This window comes from Giraffa tippelskirchi, chromosome 4 (genome assembly GCF_054371585.1).
Source record: "Giraffa tippelskirchi isolate mGirTip1 chromosome 4, T2T-mGirTip1v1.2.pri, whole genome shotgun sequence".
Classification (NCBI taxonomy): Eukaryota; Metazoa; Chordata; class Mammalia; order Artiodactyla; family Giraffidae; genus Giraffa; species Giraffa tippelskirchi.
Genome location: NC_137278.1, coordinates 97,935,339 through 97,952,047, shown reverse-complemented (window position 1 = coordinate 97,952,047; position 16,709 = coordinate 97,935,339). Strand labels below are relative to the sequence as shown.

Below are 16,709 nucleotides of genomic sequence, written 5' to 3'. Positions count from 1 at the left end.
GTCCCAAGTATTTGTGGATTTTTCTCGTAGCTTTTAATTTCACTGTGGACAGAGAAATACCGTTTTATTTCAGTTCTTATATTGAGATCTGTTTTGTGGCCCAGAATAGGAAGAAAAAACTTTCTTTGGGTGGAGTGTACTTTATCTCAGCTCAAGTTTGTTGATAGTATAATCAAATCTTCCATATTCTTACTGATTTTCTGCTTAATTGTTCTATAAATTATTCAGAGAAGAGTGCTGAATCTCCAAGTATAGTTTTGTCTTTGTCCAGTTCTTTCTGTCCTATCAGTTTTTTCTTCATGTATTTTGAAGCTCAATTAGCCAGTACATGAACACTTGTGGTCATTATGTCCTCTTGATGAATCAGCTCCCTTATTATTATGAAATGTCCCTTTTTATCTTTGGTAAATTCTTTGTTGTGGAATTTGCTTTGTCTAAAATCAGTATAGCTACTCTGGCTTTCTTTTGATTATTTTCTGCAGGATTTATCTTTTTTCTACCCTTTTACATTTACCTATATGTATTGTATATTGAACTAGGCCTTTCACTGGTAGAATATATAGAAATATTATTTTTAATCCAATCTGATCATCTCTGACTTTTCATTAGAGTGTTAAGATCATTTGCATTTAATGTGATCATTGATTCAGTTGGATTTAAACTTAAAATCTTGCTGTTTGTTTTCTATTTGTCTCACCTGTTCTTTGTCCCTTTTTTAACTTTTTCTGCTTTCTTTTGTTGAAAGATTTTTTTATGATCCCATTTTATCTCCACTATTGACTTATTAACTATCTCTTTGTTTTGTTTTTTTGTGATGTGATTACTTTAGCATTTACAATATAAGTCGTTAACTTCACATGTGTGTGCATGCTAAGTTGCTTCAGTCATGTCCAACTCTTTGTGATCCTATGGACTGTAGCCCACCAGGCTCCTCTGTCCATGGGATTCCTAGGCTAGAATACTGGAGTTGGTTGCCATGCCTTCCTCCAGGGGGTCTTCCTGACCCAAGGATGGAACCCATGTCTTATGCAACTCCTGCATTGCAGGCAGATTCTTTACCCCTGAGCCACCAGGAAGCCCCAACTTATCACAGTCTACCTTAAAATAATAATGTATTGCTTCATGTACATCATGAAAGTCTTCCAACTTCATTCCTTTTCAGTCTTTTCTATTGTTGTTCTACACTTACCTTCTACTTATGCTATAAGCCCAAAATACATTATAATCTATCATCTTGTAAATAGACTCAAAATGAGAATAAATGTATTTTATACTTATTCGCATATTTGACATGTATGTTGCTCTTTACTCTTTTTGTATAGATCCAGCACATGTCTGTTGGTGATGAATTACTCAGCTGTTTTAGTCTGAGAAACTCCTGAATTTACTTTTATTTCTGGAAGGTATTTTTGCTAAGTATAGAATTCTAGTTTTACAGTTTTCTCTCTCAGGACCTTAAAATTTTTCTCCATTCTCTTTTGACTTGCATAATTTATGATGAGGAATCACCTATTATTATGTTGTGTCTAGCTCCTGTAAAGATTTTTTCTTTATTACTAGATATCAGCCATTACATTATGATGTGTCTTGGTATCTTTTGTTTCCTGTCTATTTGGGTTCTTTGAGCTTCTTGGATCTGTAGATGTATTTTCATCAAAATTGGAAACGTTTGGTTGTATTTCTCCAAACATTTTTCTATCCCCTTTCCCTCCTCTTTAGTTTCTAATTACACATATGTTAGACTCCTTGATATTGTTCCATGGGTTGCTTATCTTCTGTTATATTTTTTAAACCTTTTTCTCCCTGTATTTTATTTTTAACTGTTTACTATTGTTATGTCTTTCTTAAAGTTCCCTGATCTTTTCTTTTGCGAGTGTCTACTTTACTATTAATAGCATAAAGTATATTTTTCCTCAGAGGATTTTTTTTATGTCTTCCATTCCTCTCCTCATTCTATTCCTACTTTACCTTCTTGAACATATGAATTATGTTTACAATAGCTGTGTAGCATCCATTTTAGAAAATTCTATCATCTGTGTTATTTTGAGGTCTGTTTCTGTTGATCTGTTTTTCTTCTGATTATGGATCATATTTTCCTGCTTCTCTATGTGCCTGATAATTTTCTACTGGATGCCAGACATTTTGAATGTAACATTATTGGGAACTGGATTTTGTTATATTTTTTAAATGTGTGTTCTGTGATGCAGAGAAGTTACTTGGAGTGCAGTTAAGTTACTCTGCGACTTGCTTTTAAGTTATGTTTGGTTCAGTTCAGTCGCTGTCATGTCTGACTCTTTGCGACCCCATGAACTACAGCACACCAGATCTCCCTGTCCATCACCAACTCCCAGAGTCTACCCAGACCCATGTCCATTGAGTCGGTGATGCCATCCAACCATCTCATCCTCTGTCGTCCCCTTCTCCTCCTGCCCTCAATCCTTCCCAGCATCAGGGTCTTTACAAGTGAATCAGCTCTTCGCATCAGGTGGCCAAAGTATTGGAGTTTCAGCTTCAGCATCAGTCCTTCCAATGAATATTCAGGACTGATTTCCTTTAGGATGGACTGGTTGGATCTCCTTGCAGTCCAAGGGACTCTCAAGAGTCTTCTCTAACACTACAGTTCAAAAGCATCAATTCTTCGGCACTCAGCTTTCTTCACCGTCCAACTCTCACATCAATACATGACCACTGGAAAAACCATAGCCTTGACTAGACGGACCTTTGTTGACAAAGTAATGTCTCTGCTTTTCAATATGCTGTCTAGGTTGGTCATAACTTTCCTTCCAGAACACACATCTTAATTTCATGGCTGCAGTCACCATCTGCAGTGATCTTGGAGCCCAGAAAATTAAAGTCAGCCACTGTTTCCACTGTTTCCCCATCTATTTCCTATGAAGTGATGGGACTGGATGCCATGATCTTAGTTTTCTGAATGTTGAGCTTTAAGCCAACTTTTTCACTCTCCATTTTCACTTTCATCAAGAGGCCCTTTAGTTCTTTTTCACTTTCTGCCATAAAGGTGGTGTCATCTGCATATCTGAGGTTGTTGATATTTCTCCCGGCAATTTTGATTCCAGCTTGTGCTTCATCCAGCCCAGTGTTTCTCATGATGTACTCTTCATATAAGTTAAATAAGCAGGGTGACAATATACAGCCTTGACGTACTCCTTTTCCTGTTTGGAACCAGTCTGTTGTTCCATGTCCAGTTCTAACTGTTGCTTCCTGACCTGCATACAGGATTCTCAAGAGACAGGTCAGGTGGTCTGATATTCCCATCTCTTTCAGAATTTTCCACAGTTTATTGTGATCCACATAGTCAGAGGCTTTGGCATAGTCAATAAAGCAGAAATAGATGTTTTTCTGGAACTCTCTTGCTTTTTCAATGATCCAGCGGATGTTGGCAATTTGATCTCTGGTTCCTCTGCCTTTTCTAAAACCAGCTTGAACATCTGGAAGTTCATGGTTCACGTATTGCTGAAGCCTGGCTTGGAGAATTTTGAGCATTACTTTACTAGCATGTGAGATGAGTGCAATTGTGCAGTAGTTTGAGCATTCTTTGGGATTGCCTTTCTTTGGGATTGGAATGAAAACTGACCTTTTCCATTCCTGTGGCCACTGCTGAGTTTTCCAGATTTGCTGGCATATCGAGTGCAGCACTTTCACAGCATCATCTTTCAGGATTTGAAATAGCTCCACTGGAATTCCATCACCTCCACTAGCTTTGTTCATAGTGCTGCTTCCTAAGGCCCACTTGACTTCGCATTCCAGGATGTCTGGCTCTAGGTGAGTGATCACACCATCGTGATTATCTGGGTCGTGAAGATCTTTTTTGTACAGTTCTTCTGTGTATTCTTGCCGCCTCTTCTTAATATCTTATGCTTCTGTTAGTTCTCTACCATTTCTGTCCTTTATTGAGCCCATCTTCACATGAAATGTTCCCTTGGTATCTCTAATTTTCTTGACGAGATCTCTAGTCTTTCCCATTCTATTGTTTTCCTCTATTTCTTTGCATTGATCACTGAGGAAGGCTTTCTTATCTCTCCTTGCTGTTCTTTGGAACTCTGCATTCAAATGGGTATATCTTTCCTTTTCTCCTTTGCTTTTTGCTTCCCTTCTTTTCACAGATATTTGTAAGGCCTCCTCAGACAGTCATTTTGCTTTTTTGCATTTCCTTTTCTTGGGGATGGTCTTGATTCCTATCTCCTGTACAATGTCATGAACCTCCATCCATAGTTCATCAGGCACTCTGTCCATCAGATCTAGTCCCTTAAATCTATTTCTCCCTTGCACTGTATAGTCATAAGAGATTTGATTTAGGTCACACATGAATGGTCTAGTGGTTTTCTCCACTTTCTTCAATTTCAGTCTGAATTTGGCAACAAGGAGTCCATGATCTGAGCCACAGTCAGCTCCCAGTCTTATTTTTAACATAGGGCTAACAAGGAGGCATTTTAGTCCAGGATTCATTTGGTCTTATTACTAAAGCAATACCCTTGTGAGAACTCTACTTGATGCCACATACATTATGGAGACCTTTCCACCCTGACTGCTTGGGAGATGAGCTATTCCCAGGCCTGTGTAAGCTCTGAGGGACTAGCCCAGCTATTCCTTTTTTGGTGATTTATTCTCTGACTTCAGTAGTTTTTTTCACATGCATGCCCTGATTAGCCAAAATCTCTGGAGAATCCTCCTGCACACCTCTGGAGCACATTCTGTCCTTTTCTGTATCTCTTTCCATCACTCCTCAACCCGCTTTCTCTCCTTTGCAACACTCTCCTCTTCAGTGTTTTGCCCTGTAAAGTCTAGTTGTTGGGGCTTGCTGAACTCTGAACTCAGTTTCAAGTATTTTTATGTCTGCCCTGCCCTCTCTTCCAGACTTTGTCTGTACCATGAACTTGCTGAACCATTTACATCTGTGATGGGACCCTGAGCATGGACCACAGAAGCAATCCTGCTTACACAACCTCATGGCACTTGATTATTATTGGGATCTGGGGTTGCTTGATTCTATCTGTAAGCTTCATTGAAGCTTCAGGAATGTGCTGGCATTACTAGCTTGACTGCAGTCAGCAGGGTTAGAAGAATAAATGGTGTGAAGTCATAGCTAAAGGCCTCAAAATATCAGATGACAGGAAGTAATTTACTTTTGGCTTTGGAGCCCAGTATTGGATTTATTTTTCTGTCCTATTGATTTTCCTCTGTAGATCTATCATAAAGTTCTAAGGAAGATGCTCTCAGTGCCACAGGCTCTAACTGTTCACTTTCAACTATTTTCTGTCCAGGATTAAATGGTTACAGGATGGAAGTCAAGGCCTCTTTGGAAAAGTGCCTAGAGATTGTGTCTACGTCCTCGTTGACACGTCTCACTCAATGAAGGGGAAACTGGACCTGGTGAAGAACAAGGTCATCCAGCTCATACAGGTGAGATGGTGCTGTAGGGATCAGGCAGCTGGGCACCTGTGCATCATGAGTTCATCTCCACCAGTCATGACCTGCAGTGGTTATGAGAGATGCTCAGGCCAGCTTTGTACTCAGAAATCCACAGGAAAGCCACTTCAGAAAAAGGGTCCTTTTTGCCAGTGAGAGTCATCCGTTCTTTGCAAGTAGATCCTTGGGTCAGTGGGTCCTTCCTGTAATGTATAGGCTGCTAAGTGAATTCTATGTCCAATGTCCCAGGTCTGCTCTATCCTGAAATCTGTGACGTGCACATGCCTTCATTATTTTCCAGATACTCTTCAGCTGGGCGTGTTTATTTTAAATTTCCAATGAGTGTTAGGGATGCTGCATGTACTGGCCCCAGGACTGATGTGTGGGGGGAGGGCAAGCTGTTGGCCAGGAGCGTCTTGTCCTTATTCCACCTGTGCCACCTCTGAGTTGTGCAACCTGAAGCAGATTGCTAACACTCCCTGCCTCCTAGTTTCCACACCTATAAATGGGTGTCAGAGTACTGTCATGAGTTGGTGGTGTTCAAGTGAGTATGAACCATAGAAAACAGTTACAGGGAGTGTTTGACAAATACAAAACACAATTTTTAATTTGATGAACTTCTGGAGAAATACGGGCTGATGGAAGGCAAGTGAGCAAATCTGCAACTGTAATAATAGCCTTGCCAAAAAGTTGTTGACCAGGTGATGACAGCATTTTGGATATCTTTTTTTCTTTAAGCATGTTGCATTTAGTGTGCATATTCAGTATACCATTAATGTCAGTGTTAAAGAAAAATAATGTAGTATTTTATATATATAAACTTATACATATATCTGATATATGTTCATACATATACACATTTATAAAGGTTTAATGTCCAAACTGTATGTAAATTTTATTTAAATGCCTCTTGTACTAGATAAGATTTTTCTCTATTGAATGTAATTTTTAGCTTCTACAACTGAAAAGAGATATCATAGCGATTAAAATGTATCAAACAATGGCCTGTCCTAATCCCTTCTCACATTATCTCTTACAGGAACAGCTGAAACATAAAAGGAAATTCAATTTTGTGCAGTTTGATGCTCAAGCCAGTGCTTGGCAGGAAAAACTTGTTGAAATCAATGAGGATAATCTGAAAGGGGCCCAGGCCTGGATTAGAGACATTAAGGTAAGAGGGAGGCTGGGTCTGGGAGAAGAAGAACAGAGATCAGGATAGAAATGCTTAAGAAACTGCTTTGAACTCCAAGGATGGCCATGGCTTCACATAGACGTTTGTTTCACTTACAAAGGTCGTGTTAATCCAATCTTTTTAGTTGATGTCTAACATTTACCTAGGCTTCTATTGATAACACTGCCCTCAGCTCAAGTCTCAGCCCCTTTATGAAAACAAATTTCAAAATATAGGTTTTTTACTTAAACATTCATATTTGTTTCTTCTGAGACTTCACGCTTGTTTCAAATGATACATTACAGCTATTTTAAACAGGGGATTTTGTTCAAAAGTAATGAACTTGTGGAAATACACAGTATAATGTGGGTTAGGGCTGACATCCAGGACAGAATAGGGCAGCAGGATGTAATAAAAAGGTAAATTCACTTCTTCAGGGGTCTAGTTTACTTGGACAACTTTATATCTACACAGACTACTGGGAAGAATTTCCCTTTCCTCAAGTTTTCTGTTGTCTTGAACTTACCTTAATTTTAAAAGTTCTTTTCTTAGAATCACATAGCATTCCACATATTTAAGATATACTAAAATTGAGACCAAGGACTATTCTTAAAAAGTCAAATATGGATTATAAATAACTTTAAAATGATTCGTTGCCTGAATTAGAGTTCCAGATTTGACAGGAAGCTACACATGGCCATTAGTGGAGCTTCCTGAGTATTAACGAGCAGGGTTTACACTGTCATTGGAATGTTCTGGAGTTCCTTTGGGATTTTTTTTTTTTTTATGAGAGGAAGGGAACTTCTCTGGTGGTCCAGTGGTGAAGAATCCACCTGCCAAGGGAACATGGGTTCAATCCCTGATCCAGGAAGATCCCACATGCTGTGGGACAACTAAGCCCCTGTGCCACAACTACTAAACCCAAGCTCTAGAGTCCATGATGCACAGCAAGAGAAGCCACTGCTATAAGAAGCCTGTGCACCACGGCAAAGAATAGCTCCCATTCTCCACAACTAGAGGAAGCCCATGCACAGCAACAGGGCAGCCTAAAATAAGTAAATGAATAAATTAAAATTTTTTCTTTTTAAAATGTGAGGAGGGGCAATTTCCTGGTAGTCCAGTGGTTAGGACTCTGTGCTTTCACTGCCAAGGGCCTAGATTGGATCCCTGGTTAGGGAACTAAGATGCCACAAGCCATGCACCACACAATAATAATTCAGTTCAGTTCAGTTCATTCAGTTCAGTTCAGTCGCTCAGTTGTGTCTGACTCTTTGCGACCCCATGAATTGCAGCACGCCAGGCCTCCCTGTCCATCGCTAACTCCCAGAGTCTACCCAAACCCATGTCCATCGAGTCAGTGATGCCATCCAATCATCTCATCCTCTGTCATCTCCTTCTTCTCCTGCCCCCAATCCTACCCAGCATTAGGGTCTTTTCCAATGAGTCAACTCTTCGCATGAGGTGGCCAAAGTATTGGAGTTTCAGCTTCAACATCAGTCCTTCCAATGAACACCCAGGACTGATCTCCTTTAGGATGGATTGATTGGATCTCCTTGCAGTCCAAGGGACTCTCAAGAGTCTTCTCCAACACCACAGTTCAAAAGCATCAATTCTTCGGTGCTCAGCTTTCTTCACCGTCCAACTCTCACATCCATACATGACCACTGGAAAAACCATAGCCTTGACTAGACAGACCTTTCTTGGCAAAGTAATGTCTCTGCTTTTAAATATGCTATCTAGGTTGGCCATAACCTTCCTTCCAAGGAGTAAGTGTCTTTTAATTTCATGGCTGCAATCACCATCAGCAGTGATTTTGGAGCCCAAAAAAATAAAGTCTGACACTGTTTCCACTGTTTCCCCATCTATTTCCCATGAAGTGATGGGACCAGATGCCATGATCTTAGTTTTCTGGACGTTGAGCTTTAAGCCAACTTTTTCACTCTCCTCTTTCACTTTCATCAAGAGGCTCTTTAGTTCTTCTTCACTTTCTGCCATAAGGGTAGTGTCATCTGAATATCTGAGGTTATTGATATTTCTCCCAGCAATCTTGATTCCAGCTTGTGTTTCTTCCAGCCCAGTGTTCCTCATGATGTACTCTGCATATAACTTAAAATAATTTAAATAAATAAATAACGAGAGGAGGAAATCTGTTCTATAAGGAATAATGTCTGTAACATTTTGTCCTAATGGGCCACCATATGCTGGAAAAGAATATTAAATTCATTCTCAGCTTGTTAAACATCCAGGATTATCCACTGAAGTTTCTTTTATGACTCTAGGTAATGGGAAATATCTTAATTCAGAGTCTGCTAATTTAGAGTTTGTGATAACAGGATGTTATATATATACTCTCATTGGATAAAAACATTAGCAGGTTCCTCTTTATATAAAATTACTAATGAATAGAATCAGTCTCATCTAAATGGCTAAAAATATGTCAGATCATTTTTTTACACTGTGATCCTGTTCTCGTCAAAAACCTTCACTGAAGTACCTTTACTTGCTTGCTGAATGTATAAAATTCATTTTCAAGAACACCAGATTCCTCTATTACTCTTTGGACTGATTTGGTCCAGAACTCAACCAAGTCAGTTCAGAACACTACCCAGGTGTTCTGAATGTGCTGTGTGCTGATATCACCGAGCTGTGGTCAGCTGGCTTAGGTCAGAGAATTTATAAAATTTCAGTTATTGTATTTTTAAGTTCTAAAAGTTCCATTTGATTCTCCTTCCTGTCTTTTATTTTTTTCATGAGACTTTCTATTTCTTTGCTGATGTTTTTTAGTTTTCATTTGTTTTAAGCTAGTTGGCCATTTCTAGTTGAAGCATTTTTTTTCACAGCTGCTCTAAAATCTTTATCAAATAATTCTAACATCTTTGTCTTCTTTCTGTTGCTATCATCTTTTTCATTTCAGGTTGAGAGCTTCTTGGTTCTTGGTATGAAGGAGTATATATCAATTGAATCCTAGACATTTTTATCTTATGTTATGAGACTCTGGATATTATTCTAACCTGCTATTTAGTTGGCGTTGTCTGACACTGCTCTGTCAGGGGTATAGTATGTGGGCCCTGCCTCATACTTCTGGGTGCAGGTTGAAATTCAGGTTCCCCATTGGAACTCTGTTGAAACCTGATAGGGAGGAACACGTTTTCACTGCTAAGTGGGAATGGACATTATTGAGCAGGGAGGACATGTTACAGTTAGTGGGGATGAAAGTCCCAGCTCACTACCTGGCTTTCTTAGCTACCACCCTGGCAGAGTGTTAGGTCATTTATTTATCCTACCTGATGTTATCTGACCTTCTTGGGTCCATGGGATTATATCTGTCATTGTTTTTAGAAAATTGTCAACCATTTTTTTCAAATATTTCTTCTACTCTCTTTTCCCTTTTCTGCTTTGTTTCCAATTAAGCATGTATCAGACCATTTGCTCCACAGCTCTCTCATGCTCTTTTCTGTCTTGTTCCTTTTCCTCTCTGCATTTAAGTTTAGATAATTTCTATTGCTCTATATTCATGTTCACTAATTCTTTCCTTGGCTATTTTGAACTTACAGTCATTCCTCTGTATCTACAGGTTCCTCATTCATGGATTCAACCAACCCCAGATGGATTTTTTTTTAATTCCAGAAAGTTTCAAAAATCAAAGCTCGAATTTGCTGCACATTGGCAACCATTTACATAACATTTAAACTGTATTAGATATTATATGTAATCATACATACACACAAAAGCTTTTGTTCTGCAGGGGAGAGAGAGAACAGGGTCTTTGTGGATGTTCCTGTGTCACTGAATCTCTCCCTCAGTTCTGCCATATGAAGGAGATTTTCTTTAGGCTCTCTCAGTCTATCCTGTGAATACTCTGTGGGGTTTGTGGTGAAACAGTCTTCAGGAGAGCACTGATGCCAGGCTTCCCTGGCATTCCACTGGTTAAGAATCTGCCTTGCAATGCAGGAGATACCAGTTCGATCCCTGGTCCAGGAAAATCCCACATGCCACGGGGCAACTAAGCCCATGCATGACGACTACCGAAGCCCATTCGCCCCAGAGCCTGTGCTCCCAAGAGAAGCCTCTACAGTGAGAATGCGCTGCAACTAGAGAAGGCCGGCATGCAGCAACAAAGACCCAGCACGGCCGGGTGTGAATAAATAAAACTGAATAAATAATGAATAAATAAATAAAATTTTTAAAAAAGAGCCCACATTGTGGTCTCTTGCCAATATATATGTGCAGCTTCTGCTGGCTCACCAGCCACCCCAACCCAGCTCTCCTTCAGGGTCTGGCTGTATCCTGTCCCAGGAGCCAGGGCTTGCATCTCACTTGGCTCTCCAGATGCCCACCTCTCCCCAGATTTGGGGCCAGTTGGTTGCCCTGTGATCTAAGCCCTCTCATTAATGTAACAAAAGTCACATACTTGCTGTTTGTCTGGCTCTTTTTTATTGTGGAGTGACAGTTCTCTCCATCCCTGGACAGACCTGCAGGAATTTTACAGTTTTACAGCTTCCTGTACCTCCAGATTGCTCATGACACCACACTTGTGTTTGCTGAACATTGGGTGTCATGAATCAATCCTGGTTGAAAACAAGCATGGTCCCCACCCAGGCATATTCAGGCTGCGTGTTTAAGCCGTGCTGACAGCTGAATGAACAGTAACTGAATTAGTGCCTCCCACAGAAACACACGAAGATAAAATTGAATTAAGAGCTCTGTCATCAGGACAGGAAATCCATTGTCCCAGCTTCTAGCTCTCCTGGGACTATCTGCATAAACACTTTTATGATACATCCAAGGATTCGACTTCTTGGAATTCCTGGGCTGAAATTATTATCTCAATATAATTTAAATTTATCTTTTATTTCACAAATACCTTCTTTTCTTTTTGGAGGCAGAGAATAAATAACACTTGTTTGTGAGATCTTTTTTTGAGATTTAAGTATACACTTGGTATGTCTCTCTCTCTCTTTTCTGTAGATTGGAAGTTCCACAAACACCCTGAGTGCCCTGCAAATTGCTTTTGCTGATGAAGAAACACAAGTAATCTACCTTTTGACAGATGGGAGACCTGATCAGGTACTTATCAAAGTTGGGAACAAAGACAGACTCACTAATCCCCTGAAAGTGAGAGCTGAGAGTGGGAATTGGGGGATCTTTTTCACTGCCACCAAAAAGCTGTTGACAGATGCTTGCTTGACTTAGGGAATGAAAAGTGAGGTAAAACACACATGCCCACATTGAGAAATTCCTTTGTCTACTACAACACTGAGGAGAATTTATGTGACAGTGAATGTTGTCTGGTTAATTTGATGCACTCCCATAGGCCTGGAGATCAACCCCATGAAAGGAAATGTCTGCCTTCCATGGAAGACTGGTTTATATTTTATTATAAACTAAGAGCAAGGAAATCTTTTTGATTTTTTTTCCTTTGGGGACACTGAATCTAAACATGTCACTGCACAATGTCCTTGGTTTTACCCCTAATTTTAACTTAGTAATCATTTAAACAAAAGCATGCCTTTCTGGTGAAATGTTCTTTGTTTTGTTTAGCCTGACTGGAAAATATTTGAAAAGTTTTAGTGGAGTCCGTTCATCTTCTTTTGAGCTTTGTGAATGAAAGACTAATGCTCTGGGCATTAAATAAATATTCGGATGTGCGGGCCAGTACAATGTAAATTAACCGCTGAAGTGAATTAGTATCAACTTGTTTCCTTCATTGTGAAGTGTCTGCATGTGAAGACTGCTAGGCAAATATTGTAAAATATCCTGTGTCAAACAGTCCAGGGCTTAAATACTAAAGCAACCGGATTTTACTGCAGTGTTAGATTTGTGGCCAAGAAGTTGTATATAAAGTGAAATTTTATTTGGGATGATTTTCCTATCAATTTCACTGTACTTTCTACTCAAAGGCAGTTTATTGTGCTTTGTTTATGCTCCTTGTCTGGTGCCAAAGTGTGAGGCTACAAAGATGAATAATGTCCTGCTCTAGGGGAGCTTACATGTTGGAGAGTGTGCTAGCATATACAGTGAATTCTGATACTATACAGGGAGTAGGGTTGCCTGGGCTACCAACTGGACGGGAGCACAGTGATGAATTCCACTGTACAAGATGGAAAGAAGACCAGGCAAGCATCCACTAAGAAGGGCATGCTTCAGCTGTGTCTGAAAGGAGGATAAGTGCCGGAGTCCCGCTCCAGCTGGTCCAGGGGTCCCCAAGGGATGAACGGCATCGGCGAAAGGAAAAGAGACAGAGAGGTTTTTTTGATGGCCTAAAGACCACACTCTTTATTGCTTTAGTCTCTATTTATATAGCATATGATCTTCTACATAATGATTCTTACAATATTTTTCCATTTAGATCAACATCCCCTGATTCTAAGATGTGTTAAAAGTTTTTTCCTAGTCTATTGTCACATTTTGGTTACATGTTTACCCCGAAACCTATTTTTATTTTACTAAAACATAATCTATAAATCATATTATTCCATCTGTTTATTTTGTACAGCCTGCTACTACAGTGAGTACAGCGTCTTGCTTCAATGACTAAAAACTATAGTGATGGCTAAGGGCAAAGTTTTTCATAGTACAGCCATTGTCAGTGGTGGCTTGTTTACCATCTACCCACATACCACAAGACTATTTCCGGCAAGGGGAAATCTTTTGCAGTTTACCTAGATACTATTTACAATACAATTTATATATATCTTTTCTGTTTGTGCTTAGATTTTGAGGGGAAAAGGCAATTGGCTTAGTTTCTGTAACTTTCCCTGATACATGACCCAAGTTTTCCAGTCATCAATAACAATTTCCTCATGAGGCCAGGTCACAATAGGCTTAGGGCTTGTTTTCCAAATGATCATGACCTTATTCCCTGGCTGAATGTTAGGGACCCACCAGTCAGGGGCCTCAGTTGGTTTAATCATTTTTGGAATGTTTCTCTGGGGCAAGGGATCATTTTTCTTTTTATTGAACTCTCATGATCTCATCATGGAAGCCCCTACAACTCCAGCCATCAAAGAATGAAACAGAGTTAGCCACAACAAAAGCATAGAAACAGGAAGGAGGGAAGCTTCCGATCCTGGAGAGAAACCGCTTTGCAGTTTCTTCTTGATTGGTGCCGTGACTTTGTCATCCGGTAATAGATCCAGAACGGCTCCCAACAGAAAGAAAGAAACACAGCTAGCTACAACAGAAGCATAGAAACAGGAAGGAGCAAAGGTTCCGATCCTGGAGAGAAACCGCTTTGCAGTTTCTTCTTGATTGGTGCCGTGACTTTGTCACCCGGCAGTAGTTCCAGAACGGCTCCCAACAGATAAGGAGTTTTTTAAACAGAGGAGATTGCTGGTATCCTGGGCAGAAGGAACAGAGGTGTAAAAGTATGTGGGCTGCTCAGGGTGACAACCGGAGAGCAAGAGCAGTGACAGAAGAGTGTCAAGGACAAGTCTCTGATATTAAGTTGGGGTAGACCATGATGGTCCTTGAATGTCACATGGAAAGGGTGGTCTTTACCTCTCTGGGTACTCTCAGGACAGCAGAAGATCCCATCCACCTATATGTTATAAATATGCCTCAGTAGAGCCAGGGAAAGACTAGATCTTGATGAGAGCTGGTGAGGTCCCACCTCAGGGAAGAGTGGCAGAAATTTGGAAGGAGAAACCCATCAGAGATGAGATCATAGGAGTAGCATCAAAGGACTTGGTGGCCAGTTTGTGGGTAGGAGGTGGGGGGCTGGGTGAGGGCCAACAGAGGAAGGGGTCAAGATGACTGATTAGAGTTGTCTAGTAATTGTTATTAACTGACTGACATCTAAAGAAGATGAAGACTTAGGGGTTGCCAGTGGAGGAAGCTGAGCTTGAGCCACCTGGATTTCTTGGCTGTCCAAAACCCATATAAGTGTGGGACTGGCGTTTGGAGAAAGTGTAGGCTGGAGATTCTGACTTGCAAGTTATCTGGACAAGGAGTCTTTTTCTTTTTAATAAATGCTAACTGATTTTATTGCAATTTAGAAAATATAGGTAGGCATATAATCATAAGGAAGAATAAGAGGTAAGTATAAGTAGTTCATAATTCTATCTTCTGCCCTTTCTCATCTAATATGTGCCAATTTTCCAAGTCATGAGACATTCTTCTCAAACATCATTCTCAATGACTGCATCATATTAAGTTATATAGATTTAATAAAACTACCTTAAAAACTGATTTAATTTTTGCATAGTAGTACATTAACATGGTACATATTACAAAGGTACAAAAGAATATGTAGAGAAAGTTCTCCCTCCCACCTCCTGTTCATCACCTAAGAGGCAATGTAGGTTACTAGTTTCTTTATTTTCTTTGAGAGATAGTTTGTTATGCAAACAGATAAATGTTTATATATATTTCCTTTTTAAAATATATAAATGGTAGCATATTACACGGGCTTCCCAGGTGGAGTTAGTGGTAAAGAATCTGCCTACCAATGCAGCAGGTGCCGGAGACACAGGTTCAATCTCTGGGTCGGAAAGATCCCCAGAGGAGGGCATGATAACCCACTCCAGTACTCTTGCCTGGAGAATCCCATGGACAGAGGAGGCTGGTGAGCTACAGTCCATAGGGTTACAAAGAGTTGGAAACCACTGCAATGACTTAGCACACATGCACACAGCATATTACACACACAATTCTGAACCTTTATTAATAAAACAGAGGACTTCCCTGGAAGTCCAGTGGTTAAGACTCTGCCTTCCAATGCAGGGAGACTGGGTTTGATCCCTGGTTGGGGAACTAAGATACCACATGCCTTAGGGTTTGGCCAAAATTTTTTTGTAAGTAAATAAATAAAGCAATATACCTCAGAGATCGCTTAATACCATTTCATAAAGAGCTTCCTCATTTTTTAATAGCTACTTACTGTTCCATCACACAGCTACTTAGTTATGACCCCTGGAGATGAACATTTAGGTTATTTCAATCTTTCTATTCAAGGTTGCAATATATCATTTTGCACCTGTATGAGTGTATCTGTAGCATAAATTCTGAGAAGTGTTCTCAGTAAAAAGATATATATTTTGATACATCCCGCCAAATAGCCCTTGAAGAGGATTTACCAATTAACACTATACCAACAATGTGTTAAGAAGGTTGCTTAGACTGGAGTTCATCACAGACTTATGAGGATCTGGGATCTTCCAAAATTATATTTAAATTGGAATCTTCAAAAAATATATTTAAATTATATTTAAATACATTTCTCTGGGGAGAAGGTCAGTAGCTTTTCCTGGATTTTCAGAGGGTCTGTGGTCCAGTTAATGATGATAAACTAGGGATATGGATGAGCTGGAATTAGGAATATGCAAATTACTAAAAAAATGATTTATAAACTCTCATTCAGGCATTTCATATTCATCTCTGCCTTTTCCCCACATGCAGTCTATTTAGTTTGTATTGCCCCTCAGATTCTCTCAAAAAAGTAAATGGATATTTGATATTCATGTTCTATGTAGAGGACATTAAAATGTAGCACTCAATCTCCATTTGTTTTTTTAATTTTCACTGACTATGTAGGACCTGAATAGGTAAGACCAATGTTATTATTCCCAGTACTCAGCAGAATTTTCTACTTGGAAGAACACACAGAGATGCTATTCAGGATTCAATTCCATGGACATCACCGTACTGCTTGTTTATTAAATGTCCAGGGCAGAATTATATGGAAACCAAGTTTTTAATCAAGTTCAAAGGGTTCTAGTAATACTAGTTTTCATGACCCTGGGATCATTAGGTGTCCTTTGCTGGGTATCTATAGGTGTGAGTGGACACTGTGGGGCCTCTGCTAGAGAAGCCCAGCACATTTGGCTGTGATTGTTTGGGGATTTCTTTGAAGTTAGGGCCTCACTCTCACAAAAATCGAGAAAATGGACGTGAGGAAGTTAACTGCACCATTTTAAACAAAAACAGATGTATAATAAGGACCCACGTGGGGTATATGAGATGTGGGGGCAGGGGAAGGCACAGGGGGACTCCCCCTGTACAAACAAACCTCCTTCAGACCATGAGAGAACCATTCCTGCCTTTCTTGTCACCCCAAGTTGACTTTTGTGGTGAAAGGAACATCTGGCTACACACCTGTTTAGATTCAGGG

At 39.8% G+C, this 16,709-nt stretch overlaps 1 protein-coding gene across 1 annotated transcript in view; it reads left to right on the top strand.

Moving 5' to 3' along the window:
- The window catches only part of VWA3B (von Willebrand factor A domain containing 3B), a 195,169-nt gene that overhangs the window by 78,764 nt on the left and 99,696 nt on the right, over positions 1-16,709 (top strand). The window contains 3 exon segments of the mRNA XM_081484474.1: positions 5,283-5,421; positions 6,467-6,598; positions 11,567-11,665. Coding sequence (XP_081340600.1) covers positions 5,283-5,421; positions 6,467-6,598; positions 11,567-11,665 — 370 coding nt within the window.